General features: G+C 40.9%; 1 protein-coding gene across 8 annotated transcripts in view; it reads left to right on the forward strand.

Moving 5' to 3' along the window:
• Positions 1-21,563, forward strand: part of CDC42BPB (CDC42 binding protein kinase beta) — a 116,375-nt gene that overhangs the window by 69,499 nt on the left and 25,313 nt on the right. For 5 of the 8 annotated variants that reach the window (XR_004645425.1, XR_004645424.1, XM_034767917.1 and 2 more), the window contains exons 10-22: positions 1,392-1,540; positions 1,620-1,700; positions 3,169-3,257; positions 5,049-5,291; positions 11,091-11,201; positions 11,484-11,728; positions 11,894-11,999; positions 12,687-12,811; positions 13,997-14,102; positions 18,303-18,451; positions 19,092-19,186; positions 19,271-19,350; positions 20,946-20,996. Coding sequence is in view for 6 of the 8 variants with exons in the window: in XM_034767917.1 (XP_034623808.1) it covers positions 1,392-1,540; positions 1,620-1,700; positions 3,169-3,257; positions 5,049-5,291; positions 11,091-11,201; positions 11,484-11,728; positions 11,894-11,999; positions 12,687-12,811; positions 13,997-14,102; positions 18,303-18,451; positions 19,092-19,186; positions 19,271-19,350; positions 20,946-20,996 (1,630 nt within the window). In the remaining 2 variants the exon portion in view is untranslated. The remainder of the gene's footprint in view (positions 1-1,391; positions 1,541-1,619; positions 1,701-3,168; positions 3,258-5,048; positions 5,292-11,090; positions 11,202-11,483; positions 11,729-11,893; positions 12,000-12,686; positions 12,812-13,996; positions 14,103-18,302; positions 18,452-19,091; positions 19,187-19,270; positions 19,351-20,945; positions 20,997-21,563) is intronic. The other 3 variants (XM_034767920.1, XM_034767921.1, XM_034767923.1) reach the window with 1 other exon arrangement.

A 21,563-nucleotide genomic window follows, 5' to 3' on the forward strand; every position in this document is an offset into this window, starting at 1 on the left:
TTTTTTAGATTTCCAAACAGCCTTTGATATAGTAGATAAAACAGTTTAATGGAAGTTGTTGCACCACTATAGAATCCCTCCGAAATTTGTGAACATCATTCAACGCTTCTATGGAAGTATGACTTGCCAAATAATACACAATAGTGAAGTGACTTAGCCATTCCTGGTCACTACGAGCATCATTACTGGGTAACAAGAGATCACAGAGCAACCAAGAGATGTATAGTAGTCTTTCACTCAAAAGTTATGAGGACCTTGACTTTGCAGATAACATCAACTCATATGCATAGAGATATGAAAGCCAAAACAAATGATCTCCAGGCATATGCAGAATTAGTAGGGTTGAAAATCAACGCTGAGAACTAAAACTATGGGACTCAACACACAAGAAATGCCAATAACACTGTCTGTTAGACATAGAAGAGATCTGATACTTTACGTGTCTTGGCAGCATTGTAAGTACTGCAGGTGGAACAGACCAAGACATTAAAGCTAGAATAGCAAAAGCCAGATAACATACCTTTGTAACTTTGAAGCTGATCTGGAGAAACAAATCTTGCCCTCCAAACTAAACTTTGAATATTTAAAGCCATTGTAAAGCTAGTCTTACTGTATGACACTTGGAGACTTAAAACCTTTCTATCCTCCAAAGTTTTCATAAACAGCTGCCTTAGACAAAATCCCAATATCAGATGGCCAGGGGAAAAAAAAAAATTGCAAATGAACTCTGGAGGAGGATGAAACAGAATCCGATAGCACAGGAAATTACAGAACGAAAATGGAGATGGCTAGTACATATATGTAAGAATGACCTGCATAACATCATAAGACAAGCATTGGACTTGAATGCCGAGAACGAGAGGTGACAAAGTAAACCAAGGATAGCATGGAAATGCATAATAGAAACAGAATTAAAAACCATCAAAATGGCGTAGGAAGAAGCTGACTGCAGCAGGAGACTGGCAAAGATGGAAGCAATGGTGAAGGCACTGTTTTTCTGCATGGAATAGAAAAGCATGAGAGAAATTGCAAAATCTTGGCAGAAGTATATACAGTAACACTACATTAAGTGTTGTGCTCAGAAATGTAGGTGCAACTGTTGTTCAATTCCAGCATGAAATGAACATTTTGAAGAATGGAGTTGACCTCAATTCTGCCAAAGATTTTGTGCCATGCTGAAGAATGTGCTATGTCCTTAGAGCTCTGAATTGCGGATATATCCGGAAGAGATCTTGCTCCAGTTCAGTGTAGTGTTGGAATGCAAATATAAAATAGGATAAGATGAATTAATCTTTGTATAAAGAATGATACTATTGTTTATCTGCTTTTTGTTGTAAATATTGTTGTAAGATATTCAGTGATGTATTTTCTAACTCATGTTTTGGTTGCAGCTTATTTTCTGATAGAGGCTCTTTAAGGAGTGTAATGCAGTCCGGTGCTGTAACCAGAGATATGGAGGACAGCTTGCAAATAGAAGCTTATGAAAGGAGAATACGAAAACTGGAGGAAGAAAAACTGGATTTGTACAGAAAATTGCAAAGTTAGTTGGGTACATTTACTAGGATTTGCAATTCAGGTGATGAAAAGTTTGACTGACATTTTTTCTTATTCAACTTAAGAATCTCCTGTGCCGGATCCAGCTCATGATGAAATCAAGAAGCTAACTGAAGAAATTGAACGTTTGAACAACAAAATAGCAGGTAAGTGTCTGGCATGACTGGCAGATATTCTGTCTGGTATGCTTCGAGTAATAACTTAATTCTAATATTATTATCTCAGTAGCAATAATGCTTGGCTTTATCAATTTAAATTTAATTCAGTACAAATAGTTATTGATGAATGCTAATAAAAGGAAAGGATACTTACTGGAATGCTTATATTAAGCAGCATTTCGGTATTTACAAATAAACTCTTATATTTTCCCTCAATGTCCGTCCTGAGCCCGATAGCACATATTCCACTAGGAACCAAGAGAAGGAGGAGTTGGTTAATAGGTTCAGTTTGATATGTTCTGAATGTGATCTTTCTTGTACTTTTAATCTTGCTTTTTTCTCATGGAAAGAAGGGGCATTTTTCTGGTCTTAGGTACGTTTAAGGGAAGCATTAAAAAGAAATTGTATGGTTGTTTTGAAGCCCACTCAATACATCTTCATCTGGCAGTGTCTAAGACTGACAAGTTGAAAAAGGCAATTACTCAAGTCTTACCTGAGAGAGAGACAACTGTTGCATCCAAATCAATTATTTGAAACTATGCTGTTTGACCACCCTATTTTGTTCATCCATGTAAACCTCTCCCAGAAAACATGAGATCAGTTTTAAGACTTTTTAAAAAGGGAATGAGAGCTACTTTTCAATTAGTGCTAGCTAAACTTTCAGACTTTTAATCTTAATGAAGCTTTACTAAAGAGAGACTCTTAGTTGCTATTACTATAAAGAAAGGAAGAGCAGAGATGTACTTTTGTTTGAGCAATCACACTTAAATTTCCACAGCCCTCAATCTGTCATCTTCCACTTCATAAAAGCCTCCTCTTTGCCTTCCTTCCAGATTTCTTAGCTCAAATCAAATTTTTTCCTCTTCAGACATCCTCCTCACCGAAGAGGTGAACATCCATGTTGATGTAGCACACAATTTCCTGGCCTCCAATTTCTGTCGTCATCTTGACTCATTGGCTTCACCCCACACTCATTCATGGGAAAATCCTTATCCTAGCCATGACTAATCTAATCTTCCATTCTTCCTACAACATCTATTACTTCAGTATCAATGGTCATTTCCTTAACAGTCTTTCTCTTATTTAGCCATCCTAAAATCTGTCCTAATTTGAGTACAGCGTCCTGCTTAAAAACCCATTCCTGTATTTTGCAAGATAGCATTAATGGACCCCCAAAAACTACTGTTCAGACTTTTTCATCTGGAGAAATGTCGGTCTCCATGACACCAGGGCTCTTGGTAGAGACAGGAGAGAAAAAGTAAAAAAAGAGGGTGAATCCTTGGTGCACAGAGGTTGGCTAGAAGGCTCTACTGAGTGGGGAGATGGAGAAGAAGAAATATTTAAACTCTGTAACAAGTTCCTAGCCAAAGTTAGTGGTTTGTTCATGTAACATTGCTGTTTATGCTATTGGTGGAAATCTGGGAGCCAAGTATACTTAGTTTGAATTTCTGTACAGAACTACAGCATGAAGACTCCACACACAGGCTAAAAGGACTTGAAAAGCAGTACAGAACAATAAGGCAAGAGAAGGAGGACCTTCATAAGGTAATGGTCCAAATTGCATACCCTTAACACTCACATCAGGTAGCTCAAGGATAGATTTGGCCAATTGACAGCATTCCCTTAATGTTTGAAACAATGCTTTTCCATTTTATATATATATCAGCATATTAGTCCACCCATTCATTTAATGAGTAATAGAGTGGCAAGATGAGTAATAGCTGTCTGAGGAGACACATATGTATTCTACATCGCATGTTGGTAGGTATTCAAGTAATTTAAAAAAACATGCTTTCTTATTAGCATTTAAGGCATTCGTCTATTCTTCATTTTTTTAGTATGTTCATGATACCTCTCATGAAATAGAGGAAAGTTGAAAAGCCAGATAGTCAGGGAAAATTTTCCTTGGCCAATCCCAGTATAATTTATAAAGACTTGATGTATCCAGGAGTGTGGAGGATAGTTTTCTAACTGTTAAAAAAAATTGCTTTCTAAAGCAGAATCAGTTGGCTGTACCTTTATCTCAAGATCTTGGAATATCCACAGAATTTTTCAAATTGTAAATCTATGGCTAATAATAAATTCCAGATTTACTGAAAAGTATTTTATACAAATATTCAATTCAGTCAGTTTAGCTGGATAATTTTTCCTCACTGAGCCCACTGCCACTAATATAAATAACATAATATATGGAGATATACCTATCTCATGGAACTGGAAGGGACCTTGAAAGGTCATAGAGTCCAGTCGCCTGCCTTCACAGCAGGACCAAGTACCGTCCCTGACAGATTTTTTTGCCCCCGATCCCCTAAATGGCCCCTCAAGGATTGAACTCACAATCCTGGGTTTAGCAGGCCAATGCTCAAACCACTGAGCTATCCCCCTCCCCCATTTGCAGTAAATGAAAATTTAACTTTTTTTGATAAAGGACCAATATGCCATGGCTATAGCACCTAAAGGATTTTTTTTGAAGATTGTTGTCCTGCTTTAGTGTGCAATACTACATATATTATATTCAGCGCATAATTCAACCCTTTTATGCTGTTCTTTTTAAAATATAGTAGAGTATATTATCTTAGTGTTGCACTAAGACTCTATTATTATTATTATTATTATTATTATTATTTATTATTTCACCACAGTAGTTTAAGTATTTCAAGGTAACTAATTATACATGATGTGTTCTTAAAGTGTTACTCTTTATTTTCATTGATATGCTTTCAGATGGCTAGTGTTGGGCATTGGTTAGGGCCCTACCAAATTCATGGCCATTCTGGTCAATTTCACAATCACAGGATTTAAAGTGTCGAATCTTCTTCATAATTTTGTCTGTGGAATCTTGCATAAGATTTTCTTGAAGAATTTCACAATTTTGCTGAGCTCGTAGTGCTTACACCCATAGTTTTTGGGTTTGACTCTTGATCTGATGGCATTGTATATACTGGAATTTTTGGGGTGGTGTGTTTTTTTTTTTTTTTTTTTTAAGTGTTGTGCCATTTTGCAAGCACATGGCACTAAGATGAGAACTGCCTTGGGCTGGTGGTACATTTGTGCCTTTTCTTCAGCCAGAGACTATTATGGAGATGGAATATCAGCAGTTGTATGAAAGGAAGTGACTAATTTGTGTGTACAAATCGAGACATGTGGAATAACAAAGCTACACAAAGAGGAATGCCAAATTAGAAGCAGCACAATATTTAAACTCAGGATTTTTGTAAATTAGAAAAGTGCATATATTGGTTAACTTTAAAGTAAAGACTGTTTGTCTTGTTTAGTGTGCTTTTTCCTTGGAGAGGAGATGTGGATTTTTCATGTTGTCTTTTTTAATTTTACCAGCAACTTGTGGAAGCTTCAGAAAGATTAAAGGCACAGTCCAAAGAACTGAAGGATGCTCATCAGCAAAGAAAGCTAGCTATGCAGGAGTTTTCAGAGCTCAATGAGAGAATGGTAGACTTGCGCTCTCAGAAACAGAAGTTCTCCCGACAGCTTCGTGACAAAGAGGAAGAGATGGAAGTGATCGTGCAGAAAATTGATTCTATGAGACAGGAAATTCGTAAATCTGAGAGAGCCAGAAAAGAGGTAACTTGGCAAAATATTTAAGGCTAACATGTTTCAGCTGCTTCTTACACTTCACTTAAGTCATACTTAATAAAAGTAAAAAAACTCAGTCTAACCATAATTTACATTGGGTCTGTAAAATTGGCCTGACATCTCTAGCTCATTTTATTTCATTTACAGAGTACATCTTAAATATTTAGTAGTTTGTGAAGGAGATAGTTTAGTGTTTTTCTCATGTATTCTAATTGCTTGTAATCCAGTGAAAATATATTCTTGCTATATTCTCATCTTCTCCTTAAAAATGTCAAGAGAGGCAGTCAGCTTGAAATCTAGTAAATTCCAAAGGTCAAAGCAGTTTATTCAGAATACCCCTGCCGATTTCCTCTTTTAAATGTTTTATTTTTCTGTGGCTGTGTGAAAGAGAGGGGAAACAATAGAACAGACTAAGCAAAGTGTTCTCAAATTCAGGAAGTAAGCAAATTGGAAGTCATAGTTTCCTCATCATTTTCAATTAACTGTTTTAGTAGGTGTTTGTAACAACTGTAGCTAAAAAAAAAATCAGTTCATTTTTAAGTTCACTACACAACCACCATCATTTTATTAGTAGTATTACCATATGGCTTGGAAACACGAATTGTGGAACAGAATCCTGTTGTGCTGGGTGCTGTACAAACACAGAACAAAAAAACAGTCCCTGCACCAAACAGTCTCAAGACAAGAGACAGCAGGTAAATAGACACAAAGGGAAGTACAAGGAAACAATGGGGCAGTGCTGGTCAGAATGATGGACAATATCAGTGCTTCTGTTTTTTGTAGCATCATGACAAAGGAGTTTTAAGGAGGGATTTCAAGTAAGGATAATGAGAGAGCTTTGTGGATGTTCACTGGGAGCTCCTTCCAAACAGGGAGGGCAGCTCTTCCCAAGCACAGAGGTGCTTGTTTGAAAATTTAAAAGGTTGAACGATGAAGGCTGGAGCATCGTTGGCCAGTTGGTCATGGGAGTAGACATTTCAATAGTGAACAAAAGATTGGGTGGTGGTAAATCAAAGGGCATTGTTATCCTCTTTGACCTCACCCTTTGTCTTTCCCCAAACATCTCGGCTGTGTCCAAATGTTGCTGCTTTTTCCTTTACAACATTTCAATCCAGGCCCTCATAATGTCCTGTATAGGTGCTTGCAAAACTCCTCCACTCTGGTTTCCTGACCCTCAAGTCCATTCAAAGTGCAGCAGCTAAAATAGTCACCATGATTTTGAACGTGTCATCCCCTTTTAAAATGTCTCTATTAGCTCCCTTCAAATTAAAGCTTATCCTACATTTTAGGCTATTTACAACTCTGCCCCTCTGCTTATAGACTCAGTCTTTAAGGCCCGAAGAGACCATCACAATCATCTAGTCTGACGACCTGCACATTGCAGGCCACAGAACCTCACCCACCCGCTCCTGTAATAGACTTATCTATGCTTGTAACTTAGTTGTCTCTCCACCACCTTTGCTGTGGTTGATTGCCCATTTATCCACCCTCCAACAAGTATCTTTCATGCCACCTTTACACATCAAGTGCTCTTCCTTAACTAGGCTGTAAAGTCATTGCCCTCTCCTCCTCCTCCCTCTTCAAGACCCACTTCTACTGTCATTTCAAAGTGACCATATCTTCGTAAGAGAGAGATAATTCATGGAAATGTCATAATCACTTTATACTATACAATTTTATGAGACAGAATAGTCAAATACTTGGTATAAAAATACTTTCAAATTAACTGGCATAAAAGGTGAGCATTTTAAGGGAAGCTGATTTGGATGTTGGTATGTGTTTTAAGATGCAACTGAACTATAAACTTAAGGGGCTTATCCTGTGCCATTGTCATTGCCACAGTGACTTACATACCTAACTTCTCCTGTTCTCATTAATGGGGGCTACATGATTTTCCCATAGAGATGTTGTATGTTCTTGATTTATATTTGATTTTAACATGGGTGGTTCTTCAAGTGCTTACTCATGGCCATCCCATATTAGGTGTGTGTGCTTGCCACAGCTCTGGTCCCCCTCCACAGATCTGGTCCAGATGCCGAAAAAGCCTGAAAATCCTGGGTCTTTACGTCCCAGCCCTGGTGCTTATGCAGTTCACACCACAGCAGGCTCAGGGCTTGGGGAGCCAGCCTCGGCAGGACCAGCCCCCACAACTGAGTCAAGGGCTACAAGCGCCATCCGAGCCACCCGCCTTCATCCTCTGCCCAGTTGGACTCGATCCGTGCTAAGCAAGGGGCCAAACGGTCATTTCGAGGGCGACCTACCAGACTATTCCCAGGATCCATCTGTCCCAGTGTTTTCTAATTGCCTTTTCCTTTTCCTCCCTGCTTGGACCACTATAACCTCAGACCGATGGGTCCTCAGGACGATGGAGCAGGGTTGTACCCTCCAGTTCCTTTCTACCCCCCTTCCCTGTCCCTTTTCAGGGACCCCTCTCACAAGACTCTCCTCGCACAGGAGGTAAAGGGGTTGCTACAGCTGGGAGCGGTGGAGGAAGTTCCTCTCAAGTACAGGAACAAGGTGTTATTTTCCCTGTACTTTTCCAAATTCCAAAGGCCAAGGGCGGTCTACGGCGCATCCTAGATCTGTGAGATGTTAAAGTTCTGCATGGTTAAAGTTCTGCCTGGTTTCCCTGGCTTCTATTATCCCCTCCCTGGATCCAGGAGACTGGTATGCCATCCTCGACTTGAAGGACACATACTTCCACATAGTGATCTTTCAAGGACACAGATGCTTCCTCCGGTTTACGGTGGGGCCCCACCACTACCAGTTTGCTGTCCTCCTGTTCGGCCTGGTGACAGCACCGAGAGTGTTTACCAAGTGCATGTCAGTGGTAGCGGCTTACCTTAGGCGTCGGGGTATCCAGATCTACCTGTACCTCGATGCCTGGCTCGTCAAGGGCAGCTACAGTTCTCCAGTCCAAACGGATGTCACGGTGCTTCAAGCCACGTACTGCTCTCTGGGCCTACTGGTGAACGACAAAAAGTCAACCTTCGTGCTGGTGCAGAGGATAGAGTTCATTGGAGCGGTCTTCGATTTTACCTGCGCCATAGCGTTCCTGCCGCTGGAAAGCTTCCACACGATAGCGAATCTCATCACAGAAGTCTCCACGTTCCCTTGGACTACAGCCAGGGTCTGTCTGCGCCTGCTGGGTCACATGGCAGTGTGCACTTATGTGATCCATCAGGCCAGGCTCTGGATGCGGCCCCGCAACAATGGCTGGGGACAGTCTATTCCCAGTCCCAACACCCCCTGGAAAAGATTATTACCATTCCCCAGGTGATACTTACCTCACTGCAATGGTGGACCGACCACGGGGCAGTCCTGGAGGGGGTTTCGTTCGACAACCCCCCTCACTCCATCGAGTAGGTTTTGGATGCCTTGGACCTTGGCTAGGGTGCGCACCTCGGCAACCTCCAGAGACAGAGGATCTGGTCCCCGGAGGAGGCAAGGTTGCACATAAATGTGAAAGAGCTCTGAGCAGTCCAGCTGGAATGCAGAGTCTTCCTGTCAAGCAAGGTGATGCGAGTCCTGATGGACAACACAGCTTCAATGTTCTACATCAACAAGCAAGGGGGAGTGTGCTCATTGGCTCTCTGTCAACAGACACTCCATCTGTGGGACTTCTGCATCAGCCACAAAATCCACCTGGAAGCTTGTCACCATCCCAGTGTCAAGAATATGCTGGCGGACCAGCTCAGCAGGGACTTCTCCTCTCACCATAAGTGAGAGAGCCTGCATGATCTTCCAAAGGTGGGGAACTCCCCAAGTGGACCTGTTCGCCATCAGGCTAAACAGGAAATGCCACCAGTTTTTTGTTCTCAGCAAGAACTGAGCAAGGGTTCCCTCTCTGATGCCTTCCTCCTGTCATGGTCAGGGAGCCTGATGTACACGTTCTCTCCGATTCCACTCATCAGCAGGGTCCTGGCAAAGATCGAGAGACAAAGCGCAGGTTGTTGTGATCGCCCTGGCGTGGCCTCGCCAGCATTGGTTCGGCATGCTCATGAACTTGTCAGCAGCCCCTTCCTGGCCCCTGCCCAACTTTCCAGACCACGGTCGGCTCCTACATCCCAATCTCGAGTTCCTCCACCTCTTGGGGTGGATGCAGTGTGGCTGAACCTGGAGGAACGGACGTGTTCAGAAGGAGTCCAACGGGTCCTCCTGGGGAGTAGGAAGCCTTCAACCAGACTGACTTACCTGGCAAAGTGGACGAGGTTTTCCCACTGAGCGTCCGAACGTGACATCTCTCCCTCGTGTTCTTCCATACAGGCTGTCCTGGACTACCTGCTCCATTTGAGGAACCAGGGCCTGGCACACTCTTCCATTAGAGAGCATCTCACACCTATCTCCGCTTTTCACCTGCCGATCCAAGGACAGATAGTGTTTTCCCATGATATGACAGTCGAATTCTTGAGAGGGGCTCGAGAGAGACTTCCCGCAGGTGCAGCTCCTGTCTCGCAGTGGTATCTTAACTTGGTCCTCTCTAGGCTCACTGGCCCGCCCTTTGAGCTGCTGGGTTCTTGCTCCTTTTCCCATCTGTCATGGAAAGTCACGTTCCTAGTGGCGGTGACATTGGTGAGACAGGTCTCTGAAATTAAAGCCTTGACCTCCAAAGTGCCGTACATGGTCTTCTACAAAGACAAGGTTCAGCTGCGGCCCCATCCGCCCTTCTTGCCGAAAGTGGTCTCCACCTTCCATATCAACCAGGACATCTTCCTCCCAGTGTTCTGTCCCAAACCAAACAAGACCAGTGAAGAGAGGCGCCTTCACATGCTGGACGTCTGAAGGGCCTTGGCTTTTTATTTAGAATGTACCAAGCCTTTCAGTAAATTGACTCAACTCTTCATCGCTACAGTGGATAGGATGAAGGGCCTTCCGGTGTCCTCACAGAGGATTTCCAATCGGATCACCTTGTGCATAAGGACCTGTAACAATCTGGCGGGAGTTCCGCCACTGCTGATTGTCAGAGCCCACTCGATGAGAGCTCAGGCATCTTCAGCGGCCTTCCTGGTGCACATCCCTATCCAGTACATCTGTAGAGCCGCAATGTGGTCCTCTGTCCACACGTTCACAGCTCATTATGCCATCACTCAGCAGGCCAGAGGTGACACTGGATTTGACAGAGCTGTGTTGCAATCAACACATCCGTGAACTCCTACCCACCTCCAGGGGTACTGCTTTGGAGTCACCTAATATGGAATGGACATGAGCAAGCACTTGAAGAAAAGACAGTTACCTTTTCTGTAACTGGTGTTCTTCAAGATGTGTTGCTCATGTCCATTCCACATCCCTTCCCCACTGTCTGAGTTTCTGGCAAGAAGGAACTGAGGGTGGGGTGAGCCAGCAGTGCCTCTTATACCGTGCCATGTGGGCGCCACTCCAGAGGGCGCCAGAGCCAGTCGCCTACGGATACTGCTGAGGGAAAAACTTCTGGCACCGGTGCATGTGGCAAGCACACACACATAATACGGAATGGTCATGAGTAACACATCTCGAAGAACACCAGTTGCGGGAAAGGTAACTGTCCTTCTTTTTTTATTTTATTACCCAACAGTAACCCCACTGGCTGACAGAGTGGTGGTGTTTGGACTACAAAGGGAAAGAATCTTGCCTGAAAGACTTGTCTAGAAAGATAGTGGTCACAGTGTGGGCTGCAAGAGTTATAAGGATGGGAGGTAAAGAAGGAATCCTGCTGTTTCCAAGGACCCAAAAGCAGCCTGGAGGAGAGGAAAGGAGCAGAGTAGCTACAACTGTCTGCTTTGACATAATTTAAGATTTTCTTTTTCACAGCTGGAAGCTCAACTTGAGGATGCCACCGCAGAAGCATCAAAGGAACGCAAGCTTCGCGAACATAGTGAGATTTTCTCCAAGCAGCTGGAAAATGAACTGGAAGCACTAAAGGTACCATTATTTAAAAAATGCAAGATATGGGGAAACAGATGCCCTTTTCACTACTGATACACGACCAAGCCTCCAATAACTTTGCTTATTTAAGCGTGTGCATTTGTGGCACTTTCTGTCTTTTAACTGAATCGGGCTTTCCTAGAAACCTGACACAGCCTCTTGTTATTGATGTTAATCTCTTGGCTTTTGCCTGTCCACATTAAATCCTAACTTTTTAAGCAACACTAGAAAAATCTTGGGTCGTCTTTTCCGATAATTTTCACTCTCTTACTTTTGCAGCTAAAGCAAGGAGGCCGTGCAGCAGGTGCCACATTAGAACATCAGCAGGAGCTTTCCAAAATGAAGTCCGAGCTAGAAAAGAAAATCTTGTTCTATGAAGAGGAGTTAGTCAGGCGAGAGGCATCCCATGTCTTGGAAATAAAAAATATAAAAAAGGAGGTGCATGATTCAGAAAGCCATCAGCTAGCACTGCAGAAAGAGATCATGATGCTAAAAGATAAATTGGAGAAGGCAAAACGAGAGAGGTAAGGGTCTGTATGAAACCACTTTGCTGGAGAAATTCCACCCCTCCCCGCCCCCCCTTCTCTACTGTAGTGGAATTTTGGGCACCCAACTCCCCTAGTGCCTTTTGAAAATACCAACCACCCCCAGTGGTCTGTAAAGTTGTAAGTTCTCTGTTTTTTCCTCAGGCACAATGAGATGGAGGAGACTGTAGGAACAATAAAAGAGAAATATGAACGGGAAAGAACCATGTTCTTTGAAGATAACAAAAAGTTAACAACAGAAAATGAAAAGGTAATTAGTATGGCCATTGTTTTGGAACAAAGTACAATTGCTCTTCTTGAAAACTAGTGTTCTGTTCTTCACTTAAATCTTGTTACCTTTTATGTCACTCTGATATTGTGATAGTTCTCTATAAAACTCGCTGACCACAGAAGAAACCATAAACGTGCTTTAAAAATGGGATTTTTTTCATTAGTATGGATAGGAGTAATTCCGACTGTCACACATGTATGCCACGGACCTGTGCAAATCACTTTCTTCTTGTAGTATGAAGTGAGAGAGGTCACTCACACTTGTGGGATTGGTGCCTCCTAATGTTGAGTGGTGGAATTTTATGAAGAGCTGTCCACTGGGGATTTTCACCCCTTCACTCCCCCATGAAGTATTCCAAGGGTATAAAAGGGGCTGATACCAACTACCCCCAAGCTGGATTGCACAGTGTCTTTGACACTCATCGGTCTTTCTATTCATTTCTCCAGTTCACATTTCCTTTGTTTGAAGTGGCATGTGAACCTGAGTACTACTAGACCTGGAAGTCACACTTATAGAGCGTGGAAAAACGTTTTCCGAAGATTACATTGATTTGGCAGAGCTTTTTAATATCCTCGAGTGGTCTTGTTTGTGTATATTCCGCATGCATAATGAGTTTGAAAGTGACACAAATTGCAGATGAAAACAACTGATCACTTTTCATTTCAGCTTTGTTCCTTTGTGGATAAATTAACAGCACAAAACAGGCAGCTAGAAGATGAGCTCCAAGACCTGGCAGCAAAGAAAGAATCGGTTGCTCATTGGGAAGCTCAGATTGCAGAAATTATTCAGTGGTATGTACTATTCCAGATAGCAATCTTCAGCTTTTGAAATACAGATAGGGCCTTTAACATAACCAAGTCTTCTGTGAATTTTGAAGATTAGTGGAAAACTATACATGGATGTGGTGGTTGATCTGTTTTGTCTTTTGTTTACCAGTGGATTAAGTAGTAGGATTTTTTCATTTTGCAGCAAATTACTGCCATAGAATATTAAAGGCACAAGAAGACGATTTCAATGTCAGTTCAAGTCAAAATTTAAAATGATTATTAAATCATGAAATCACGATCCTTGGTTTCCTCTAGAATTTTCTGACATTTACTCAGGGCAACTTGTCCGGAACCCTGTAAGTTCTGGCAGCAGGAGACTGCCTTGTAGCAGTTCAGTCTCCAGTGTCATCGCCTGCAGCCCCCAGAAGGCTCAGGGCCTCTTGTATTTCCTTCTTTGATTTTTAGTGTTCCCACCCTCACCCAGACAAGCACTTGCAGTCAGAAAGATAGCCTCTCTCTCGCACACAGTTTCTATTCATTAGTACCTTACTGGTTTGACAGGCCATGTGCAAGTGTTTCAAGAGTGTAAGAACACAGGCAGGCATGCAGGCCTACTCGCATTCATAAAGGTGTGCTCACATTCTTCCTCCACCTGAGGCTCAGTGGTGATGGAGCCTAGGCCTAACGATCAGTGCTTCTCAGAAAGAAGAGTTTCTTATCCCTGGAGTGACCTTAGGCTTGAAAAGAATCTTTCAGCTAGTGAAGTAGAGAGGAAAGGGGCGCTGAGGGTATGTTTATATGCTTTTCTGGGCACTGAGAGAGGGGACTTGGGGGAGGCCCATAGAAATCAGCTTCTGGCTGTTCATGGAATAAGCAGATCAGGCTCCATGCAGTAGTAGTGAAACACAGTATGGTTCCTGTTGAGTTCTAGAGGGGAAGCTATCATGCAACACCTGGCAGCATACAGGGGTAGGGGAACCAGCTGGAGGGAAGTCCTAAAGGAGGCACAGCTAGGCTCCATCCTGGGCCTGGCAATTTCCCCAGTGCTCTATCCCTGCTTGTGACCCTAAATTCAGTACAAATACTCTGTTGATAGTTGGCAGCAAGATGATTTGTTTCATGGTGCATTAGCCTGAGAGTCAGTTTTATATTTTCTCCAGCTTCTAAACAAGGTCTTGCTTAAGTAACTGCTTTGTAATTGCACTCTAGGGTAAGTGATGAGAAGGACGCCCGTGGATATCTTCAGGCTTTAGCTTCCAAGATGACAGAAGAATTAGAGTCATTGAGAATCTCTAGTCTGGGCTCAAGAACATTGGTAAGTTAACAGTAAGCATTCAGAAGGCTTTCTAATTCTGGATGCCTAAAATGCTTAATACTTGGCTTCATTTACTTCCATATTCATTTAGAAATCCTCTTATTTATCAAGAAAGGGTATATGCAAATAGCCAGAGGTGTTTTCTAATAAAGACTGTGTGCTTTGATTATCCTGTCTGCTTTGCCCCATTGTGTGTGTATCCCAGTTACACCACTGTGACACTTCTTGGGATACCCAGGCCTGTGAGTCGCCTTGTTACCATCTTCTCTAGAGAGAGGGAGTCTTGTAGTAGTGCAGTGTCAGCTCCCTGACACTGCCGGCCTTTCAGCCACTCTCTCCTCTGTGCTTATGCCAGCCCTTCCTTTCCCAGGCAGGTTAACAATAGGTGCACCAAATCTCTTTGAATCACTCCCCTGTGCTATGCAGCCCCTGACACTGACTACTCACAGAAATTCCAAATCCTCTGCACCCAAAGGTGCAGCGTACCCAAGTTTACCAGTTTTACCTTAAACCACCACTCCTATGAACCACACAGCACTTGTGACCACTTATGATAAAAGTCGATTTATTTAAATAAGAATAAAGATTTAACTAGAAACAAGAGAGTGATGGAAACAAGTGGTTACAATATAAAACAAAATCATAAAAAGTGAACCTGAGTTTGCACTTACGAATAGTTACCTTTCCTATATAATAAAGTAGATTTTTCTCACCAAAGTTCTATCTGTTGCAGAGCTGGCTGGTTTCTCAAGAACCAGGGTTCAAAATTGCATGAAAGAATCCCCCCTCTGCCAGGGGTTTTCCTCAGTGAGTGGATAGAGTGCTTTTCCCTATTCTGGTATACTGAAACCAGCCATTTATTTCTGCTCACAGGTTGGGTGAACCCCTGCCTTGTTGTAGAGTGTCTTTTCTATCTTTAAATGGTTTTGCTGGTTTGTAGTGTCTGGTGTTTTCCCCCATTGACTCTTCTGGCATGTGCAAAGGTAGACAATGAAACCCTGCCTTACCTTGTCAGCTGACGAGGGAGGAGTGACAGCTCCCTCTTGCTTGAATAGATCATCATTGAGACACATTACCTTGTGGTGACTGATTTATGATAGAATCACAGGACTGGAGGGGACCTCGAGAGGTCATCTAGTCCCGTCCCCTGCGCTCATGGCAGGACTATGTATTATCTAGACAAGAGGTTCTCAAACGGGGGGGTGGGAAGGCTCGTGAGAAGCATTAGACAAAAAACACTGCCCACATTTTACCCGCAGCAATAAATAACTAGCAATGCTGCTTCCTCCAGACGTATCAGGTCTTCAGATGGTGTGGTGCATTTTGATGGATTTCTGTTGAGCTTGCCTAGCGTTATATAAAGTCGTTGCCATCTGTATGTTAATCAGTTTACATCTAATTGTAAGCATTAACCGCAATCACAGTTTTGCTTTTGCTCTTATTACAATGGATCGTTAGCTCGGTTTGAATCAATAACTTACTGTGTTTAATATTTCATGAGTTTCATGGGTTTTTGTATTGGTATATGTTCTTATGTGCCTGGGGACGTAAACTACTACTACAAAGAAGGGGGGCACAATTAAATAAGTTTGAGAATTGCTGACCATCCCTGACAGATGTTTGTCTAACCTGCTCCTAAAAACCTCCAAAGACACAAATTCCACAACCTCCCTAGGCAATTTATTCCAATGCTTAACCACCCTGACAGTTGGGAAGTTTTTCCTAATGTCCAGTCTAAACCTCCCTTACTGCAGTTTAAGCTCATTGATTCTTGTCGTATCCTCAGACACTTAAGGAAAACAATTTTTCTCCCTCCTCCTTGTAATAACCTTTTATGTACTTGAAAACTGTAATCATGTCCCCACATAGTCTTCTCTTCTCCAGGCTAAACAAACCCAATTTTCCATCTTCCCTCATAGGCCATGTTTTCTAGACCTTTAATGATTTTTGTTGCTCTCCTATAGGCTTTCTCCAATTTGTCCACATCTTTCCTGAAATGTGGTGCCCAGAACTGGACACAATACTTCAGTGGAGGCCTAATCAGCACAGAGTAGAGCAGAATTACTTCCCATGTCTTGCTTACAACACTCATTGTTCCTTTAATAATATCCATCTGTACATTTCTCAGTGATTGAGTCATGACCAGTTACGAGCTTTCTATAGATACCTTGCATGTTGTTCTTTATGGATAAATAAGACATGTTTGCTGTAGTGAGTTTGTCAGGTCTGAGGTGAGAGCTGATTGCGAAGGACAGGGCACCTTTGCGCAGGGGTCTCTGTGTCACACAATCCGAATTTGATAAAATTCTGTATTTTGCTTGTTGCCAATACCTGCTGTTAATTGCAAACTATGCCTTTAAAACAAGATTAAAGGGAAGAGTCAATAAAATAAACACTTCTAAAAGAAATAAATAAAAGGGAATATTTTTAATGCACCGTATCCCAAAAGGTTTAGACACATAAATGAATAATAGCCATTTGCCCTGACAGTAGTAGTAATAAAACTACAAGGGGTTTCATTCTTCATGCTGCATGGCATAAGATGATCAACATTTGGGATCAGGAAGAAAGTTTTCCTTATGGGAAAATGTTAAGCAGCTAGTTATATTAATTTATATTTCATAATTTTGCCTAGCGGTCTTAAAGAAAGGAGCCCCGCTAAGGAAAGCTTACAGTGCTTAGGGCAAAATTCTCTCTTGTCCTTGGTACCTGGTAAGTCCAAGAATGGGGAAGGAAAGCGTCTTCATGGGGCCTCTACTCACCCAACACACTGGTCAGCACACAAGGGAAAACTAACCTATTACTGGTTTATACTGGTAACCATAGGCATAGTTTGACTTCTGTATTTGGAGGGGCAATGCCCCCATGCTCCCCAGTCTCCGCCCATGCTAGTAACAGATTACATCCCCTTTTCCTCCCCACTTCAGAGTAAGTGGGGAGCAAGAGAGCAAATTGTGGCTTGTAATTTTCTTCCTGATCTATTCAGGCAGCACAGCTGTGCACCACCCTGCCCTTGCTTGGGGTAGAGAGTGAAATGTAAACTAACCCTAAGTGAAGACAAGCGCAAGAGGAGGAGATGGCAAATTAACGTCAGACAGTGACCATTTGCTTTTTGCCTACTGTCAAAATATAAAAAGCGGATGACATACTATAACAAGGCTGGTTTCATAGACTTTAGCAAATTTGTTCTAAATTAATAATCGTGTTTTTGGAGCAGACTTCAGGTATATATGGAAATGAAATAAGGCATTGCCTTTCAAATTGTGGTTCTTGGACTACTGAGATTCTTTGGAGCACTTTCAGCTCTCCCCAGGTCACCAGTATGTTAAAATAGTGTTGCTTTCCTTCGTCTCAGCTGCTAAACTTCATTAGATAGCAAAAAATATATTTTTAATATTCTGTTTCAGTGTAAGAATTGCTGCAGTTGCCATGGGAATGTTATACGGTTTCATGTTCTTGAGTGGGTGGATAGGTGTCCATGAGACCATCTCTATTAAGTTACAGTCAACATTATGAAAATGTTTGAGAACCTCTATAATAAAAAAAAAAAATTGAAAAATTATCTTTCTTAGAAAATCAAAAATACCATTTTCTGGTATTAAAATGCAGAGGAATTAATCCATATCTTAGATTAGTATATAATGTACAACAAGATTAAAAAATACATCTATTGTCTTTAGGTTTCTCAAAGAGACGCTAACAACTTAAAAGCCTTTTGTTGTAAACAAACTGAAGTTTGTATCTGTCAGTAATAACACGCCGTTGATTGACTGTGAACATTCTAAAACTCCAATTTCACTCTTTTTAACTTTTCTCTCAGCCTGGACAATGAAAATAAGTGAAGTCACTTTCACCTTTGTTCATAGTCATTTTCATTTTCAAGTTTTTAGTGTTGCAGGGTTTGAGTTTCAGGCACTGCAGATGAACCATTAATTGGTTTAAAACTACTGACTGAATACTTTTATTGACATGTTTTTTTATAAAAGCCTGTTTTATAAAATTTAAATATTGGGCCAGTTTTGACAGTGTCCATTTAAACTCTTTCATCATAACAATGAAAGTGTTAGTATGTGATTTTAAATTAAGATCTCTGGGGGAAATCTGGGGGGATCAGAGGTTCTGTGTTCCTTGTATTTGTGAACAAAGGAGGAAAATTACTTTAGAGAGTTGATGTTAATGTACAATAACTTACTCCAATAGGATCCACTTTGGAAACTGCGACGCAGTCAGAAGCTGGATATGTCAGCAAGGCTGGAACTGCAGTCTGCTCTGGATGCAGAAATACGTGCCAAACAGCTAATTCAAGAAGAGTTACGAAAGGTTAAAGATGCAAACATATCCTTTGAGAGGTAATAAATTACTGAAGCCTGCAGTCTGGTTCATCTGAACATTCTAACATGCTGAGTTACCCTTAATGTACCACTCTTAACTACCTGTTCAAATAACAAACACTTTTTAATTTACCCTTCTTTATGCCAAGAATCTTACACCCTGACAGAAAATGATGTGGTCTGTTACAGGTTTCTTCCCCAACTTCATTTAAAAATTCTAAAGATTTCTTGAAGTAATTTTTAAGATAAAGCATCATGCCCAAATGAGTGGATTGATTGTAATGTGTGGGTCTTTGCCATGCAGGAGAAATGGGTTCTAGGAGTAGCATCCAAAATCCCCTTTCTTAGAGCAGTTGGAGAGACGATGGTGGTATGGGGGAGGGAAGACCATCCTACCCAGAGATTATCATCAGTTAGCTACCACCTGCAACATCACAGGGAGAGATGCAGATAACCTAAAGAACTCTGTCTAGCATGGTAGGGAAATTGTAATTCTCAGGAATGGTGGGCTGGGGGAAATGATCTGCCTTAAAAAGAAGGTCAGTGTTGCCAAAGCTAAGAGGCAAAAGGGGGACTACTGCCAGTAAAAATAAGAATGTAAAATTATGTAGTAAATTTCTTGCCTTTCAAATATTTCATGGTTTTCATGTTGTTCTAGTAAGCTGAAGGAATCTGAAGCAAAAAATCAGGAACTGTTGGAAGAAATGGAGGGATTGAAGAAAAAGATGGAAGAAAAATACAGAACAGATACAGGTAACTAAAGTTAGTATTAGAATTAATTTTGAGCTTATCTGTAGTGTTTTCTTTGAGCTAAATCAGCTAATTATTTTCTTTCAGGTCTCAAACTTCCAGACTTTCAAGATTCAATTTTTGAATATTTCAACACTTCACCTCTTGCACGCGATCTGACTTTTAGAGTGAGTTTTTACATCATGACTACAAAAATGTGTCAGGAGGATTTTGAATTAATTAGTTTATTCATGGCTAATATGCAGTAAATTAGGTTCTGACAAATGAGTATGAAATATGCAAGATGAATTAAAAGTATGTAGCAAGTGCACATTGCCCCTATAATAGATGTCATGTAGCTAGGCATTAGTAGAGAAAGCAATAATTTTTTGAAATAGTTGCAAAACCCTACTTTAAGGTAATCAAAAGAACCAGGATATGAAAATATCTGAGAATTTCTACTGGATAAATAATGCATTCACTTTTTCGGAACAAGCTTCACGTTAAAGTCAAACTAAAGGGCAGCACATACAGCTGCTGGTTACATGGTTGCATCTGCTGACAAACTGGCTGATTAAATGCATTGATGAGCCCCAAAGGGTGACCCATCTAGTATGTGAAATTATGTTGCCTCCAGGGTTGGGCTTCAGTGTGGAGGTTAAGAGTAGATGGAACTGGAAAGAACTTCAGAGATGCAGAAGACCTAGCATGTTGGTCTAGGCCAAATAAGACTTTTTCAAGGTTTCTGTTGCACGGTAGCTCAGCTTTGTCATGACACACCCTCTGATTTTCTTTAGAAAGTTAATCATACAAATTGTGGCTTTGGTGCGTAAAGTTTGTACATCCCCTGAGGAAACAGCTGTTAATTACTGCAGTGAATCACATTTCCTTACTTTATGAACTCTTGATCCTTGATACGTTTCTGGATGTTTTGTATAACATTTTAAAACAGACAGTTAAGAATGAAAATCATAAGAAGTCTGATAGTGTAAAATAGAGGGGTGCAGTTATACTGGTTGGGATTAAATCCTGGTCTGCCTAGATAGATATTTGTATCTAGATAGTGTTGTCATAATATTACTGTGCTTTCTATTCATTTCTCACATTGTTGCTGTTGCCAAGAAGACAGAATCATGCTGTGAGATGTGCAATACATAAACCTGAATGTGTGCTATTTCCTATTATAGTATCTGTGTGCTAGTGTATTTACTATTAACACAGCAGGTCATTCTGTATACTATTCCATTTCCACTCCCCAGACATTCCTTTAAAAAAGGAATAGATGAAAAGCATATGAAATGTGCTGCTACCAGGGTGTGAGTTCTTAGGTCGACTGATCTTGGTAGTTTCTCATTTAAAGCAAATTGACATTACTTAATCAATAAATGAGATTTTAAAGCACTTTGTATGAATAAGGATTGAATCATTGGTTTTATAATTGAAATCAAATATATTACAAAGTGTAGGGCTTAAAAAATTAAATCCATAATAAGCCAAAAGGCCACGTCATAGATCCCGCCATAAATAAATAAGTGCTAAGGAAAGTTGAGTATCATTTTCTTACGAATTACAGTTAGAAGTCTGAATATTTTGATTAACAAAATTTCCATTAACTTTTTGAAGGTACACTTATACCGCCCCCTGATCTTCCTGGTTATTTTGGTTTGTGTAAATATCAGTTTGCTGCATAAACATTCATTTAATTAGCCTACTAATAATCCCTCTGAAGTTTCTTATGGGTGATAAGTGATCATTTTTATCCCTCATATCTGTTACAACAAAGGATTCTCTTTCTTCCTCGTCTACGTCTTCTCTGCTAGCCTTTTGGGAAGAAGTAAGTTCTTGCTGATACGTTTGTCTCCTTAATTTATGACCTATTTGTAAGACTGGCATCCTAAAACTAGCAAATTTTTTTTTCTTCCTTAATAACTTTTTACTACAAATTAACCCACTAAATAGAAATAGTTGGCTTATTTTTTTTGAAACCGCCTTACAGGCTGACAATTTAAGATACTTTGACAATACAATCATGGCTAAAGATGAATCTTGTTTATCATGGTAACATACTTTGTTTTACACAAGGATACAATTTCATGTTTATTTTATATTCCTCAGTCTAGCACTACCAATCAGCATATAACAAAATGTCGATACATATCTAGTGTAACTGTGAGTTATCTTCCAATCTAAAGTAGCTGAGGAGTGAGTATGACTCGTACTCAACGGCCTTTACTACTAATTACATAATATTTTATAAAGTTTAATCTGATGTTTGCTAATCATAATCTTCCCAATGTCCACAGAGTACAATAATATAATATCCTAATTCCCCACCCAGCTGTGGTAACTCTAGAATTATAGCACACTACCCCTTATACTGGCAATTAGTAGTAGTTATTGT

Source organism: Trachemys scripta, chromosome 4, assembly GCF_013100865.1.
Source record: "Trachemys scripta elegans isolate TJP31775 chromosome 4, CAS_Tse_1.0, whole genome shotgun sequence".
In the NCBI taxonomy this organism is placed as follows: domain Eukaryota; kingdom Metazoa; phylum Chordata; order Testudines; family Emydidae; genus Trachemys; species Trachemys scripta.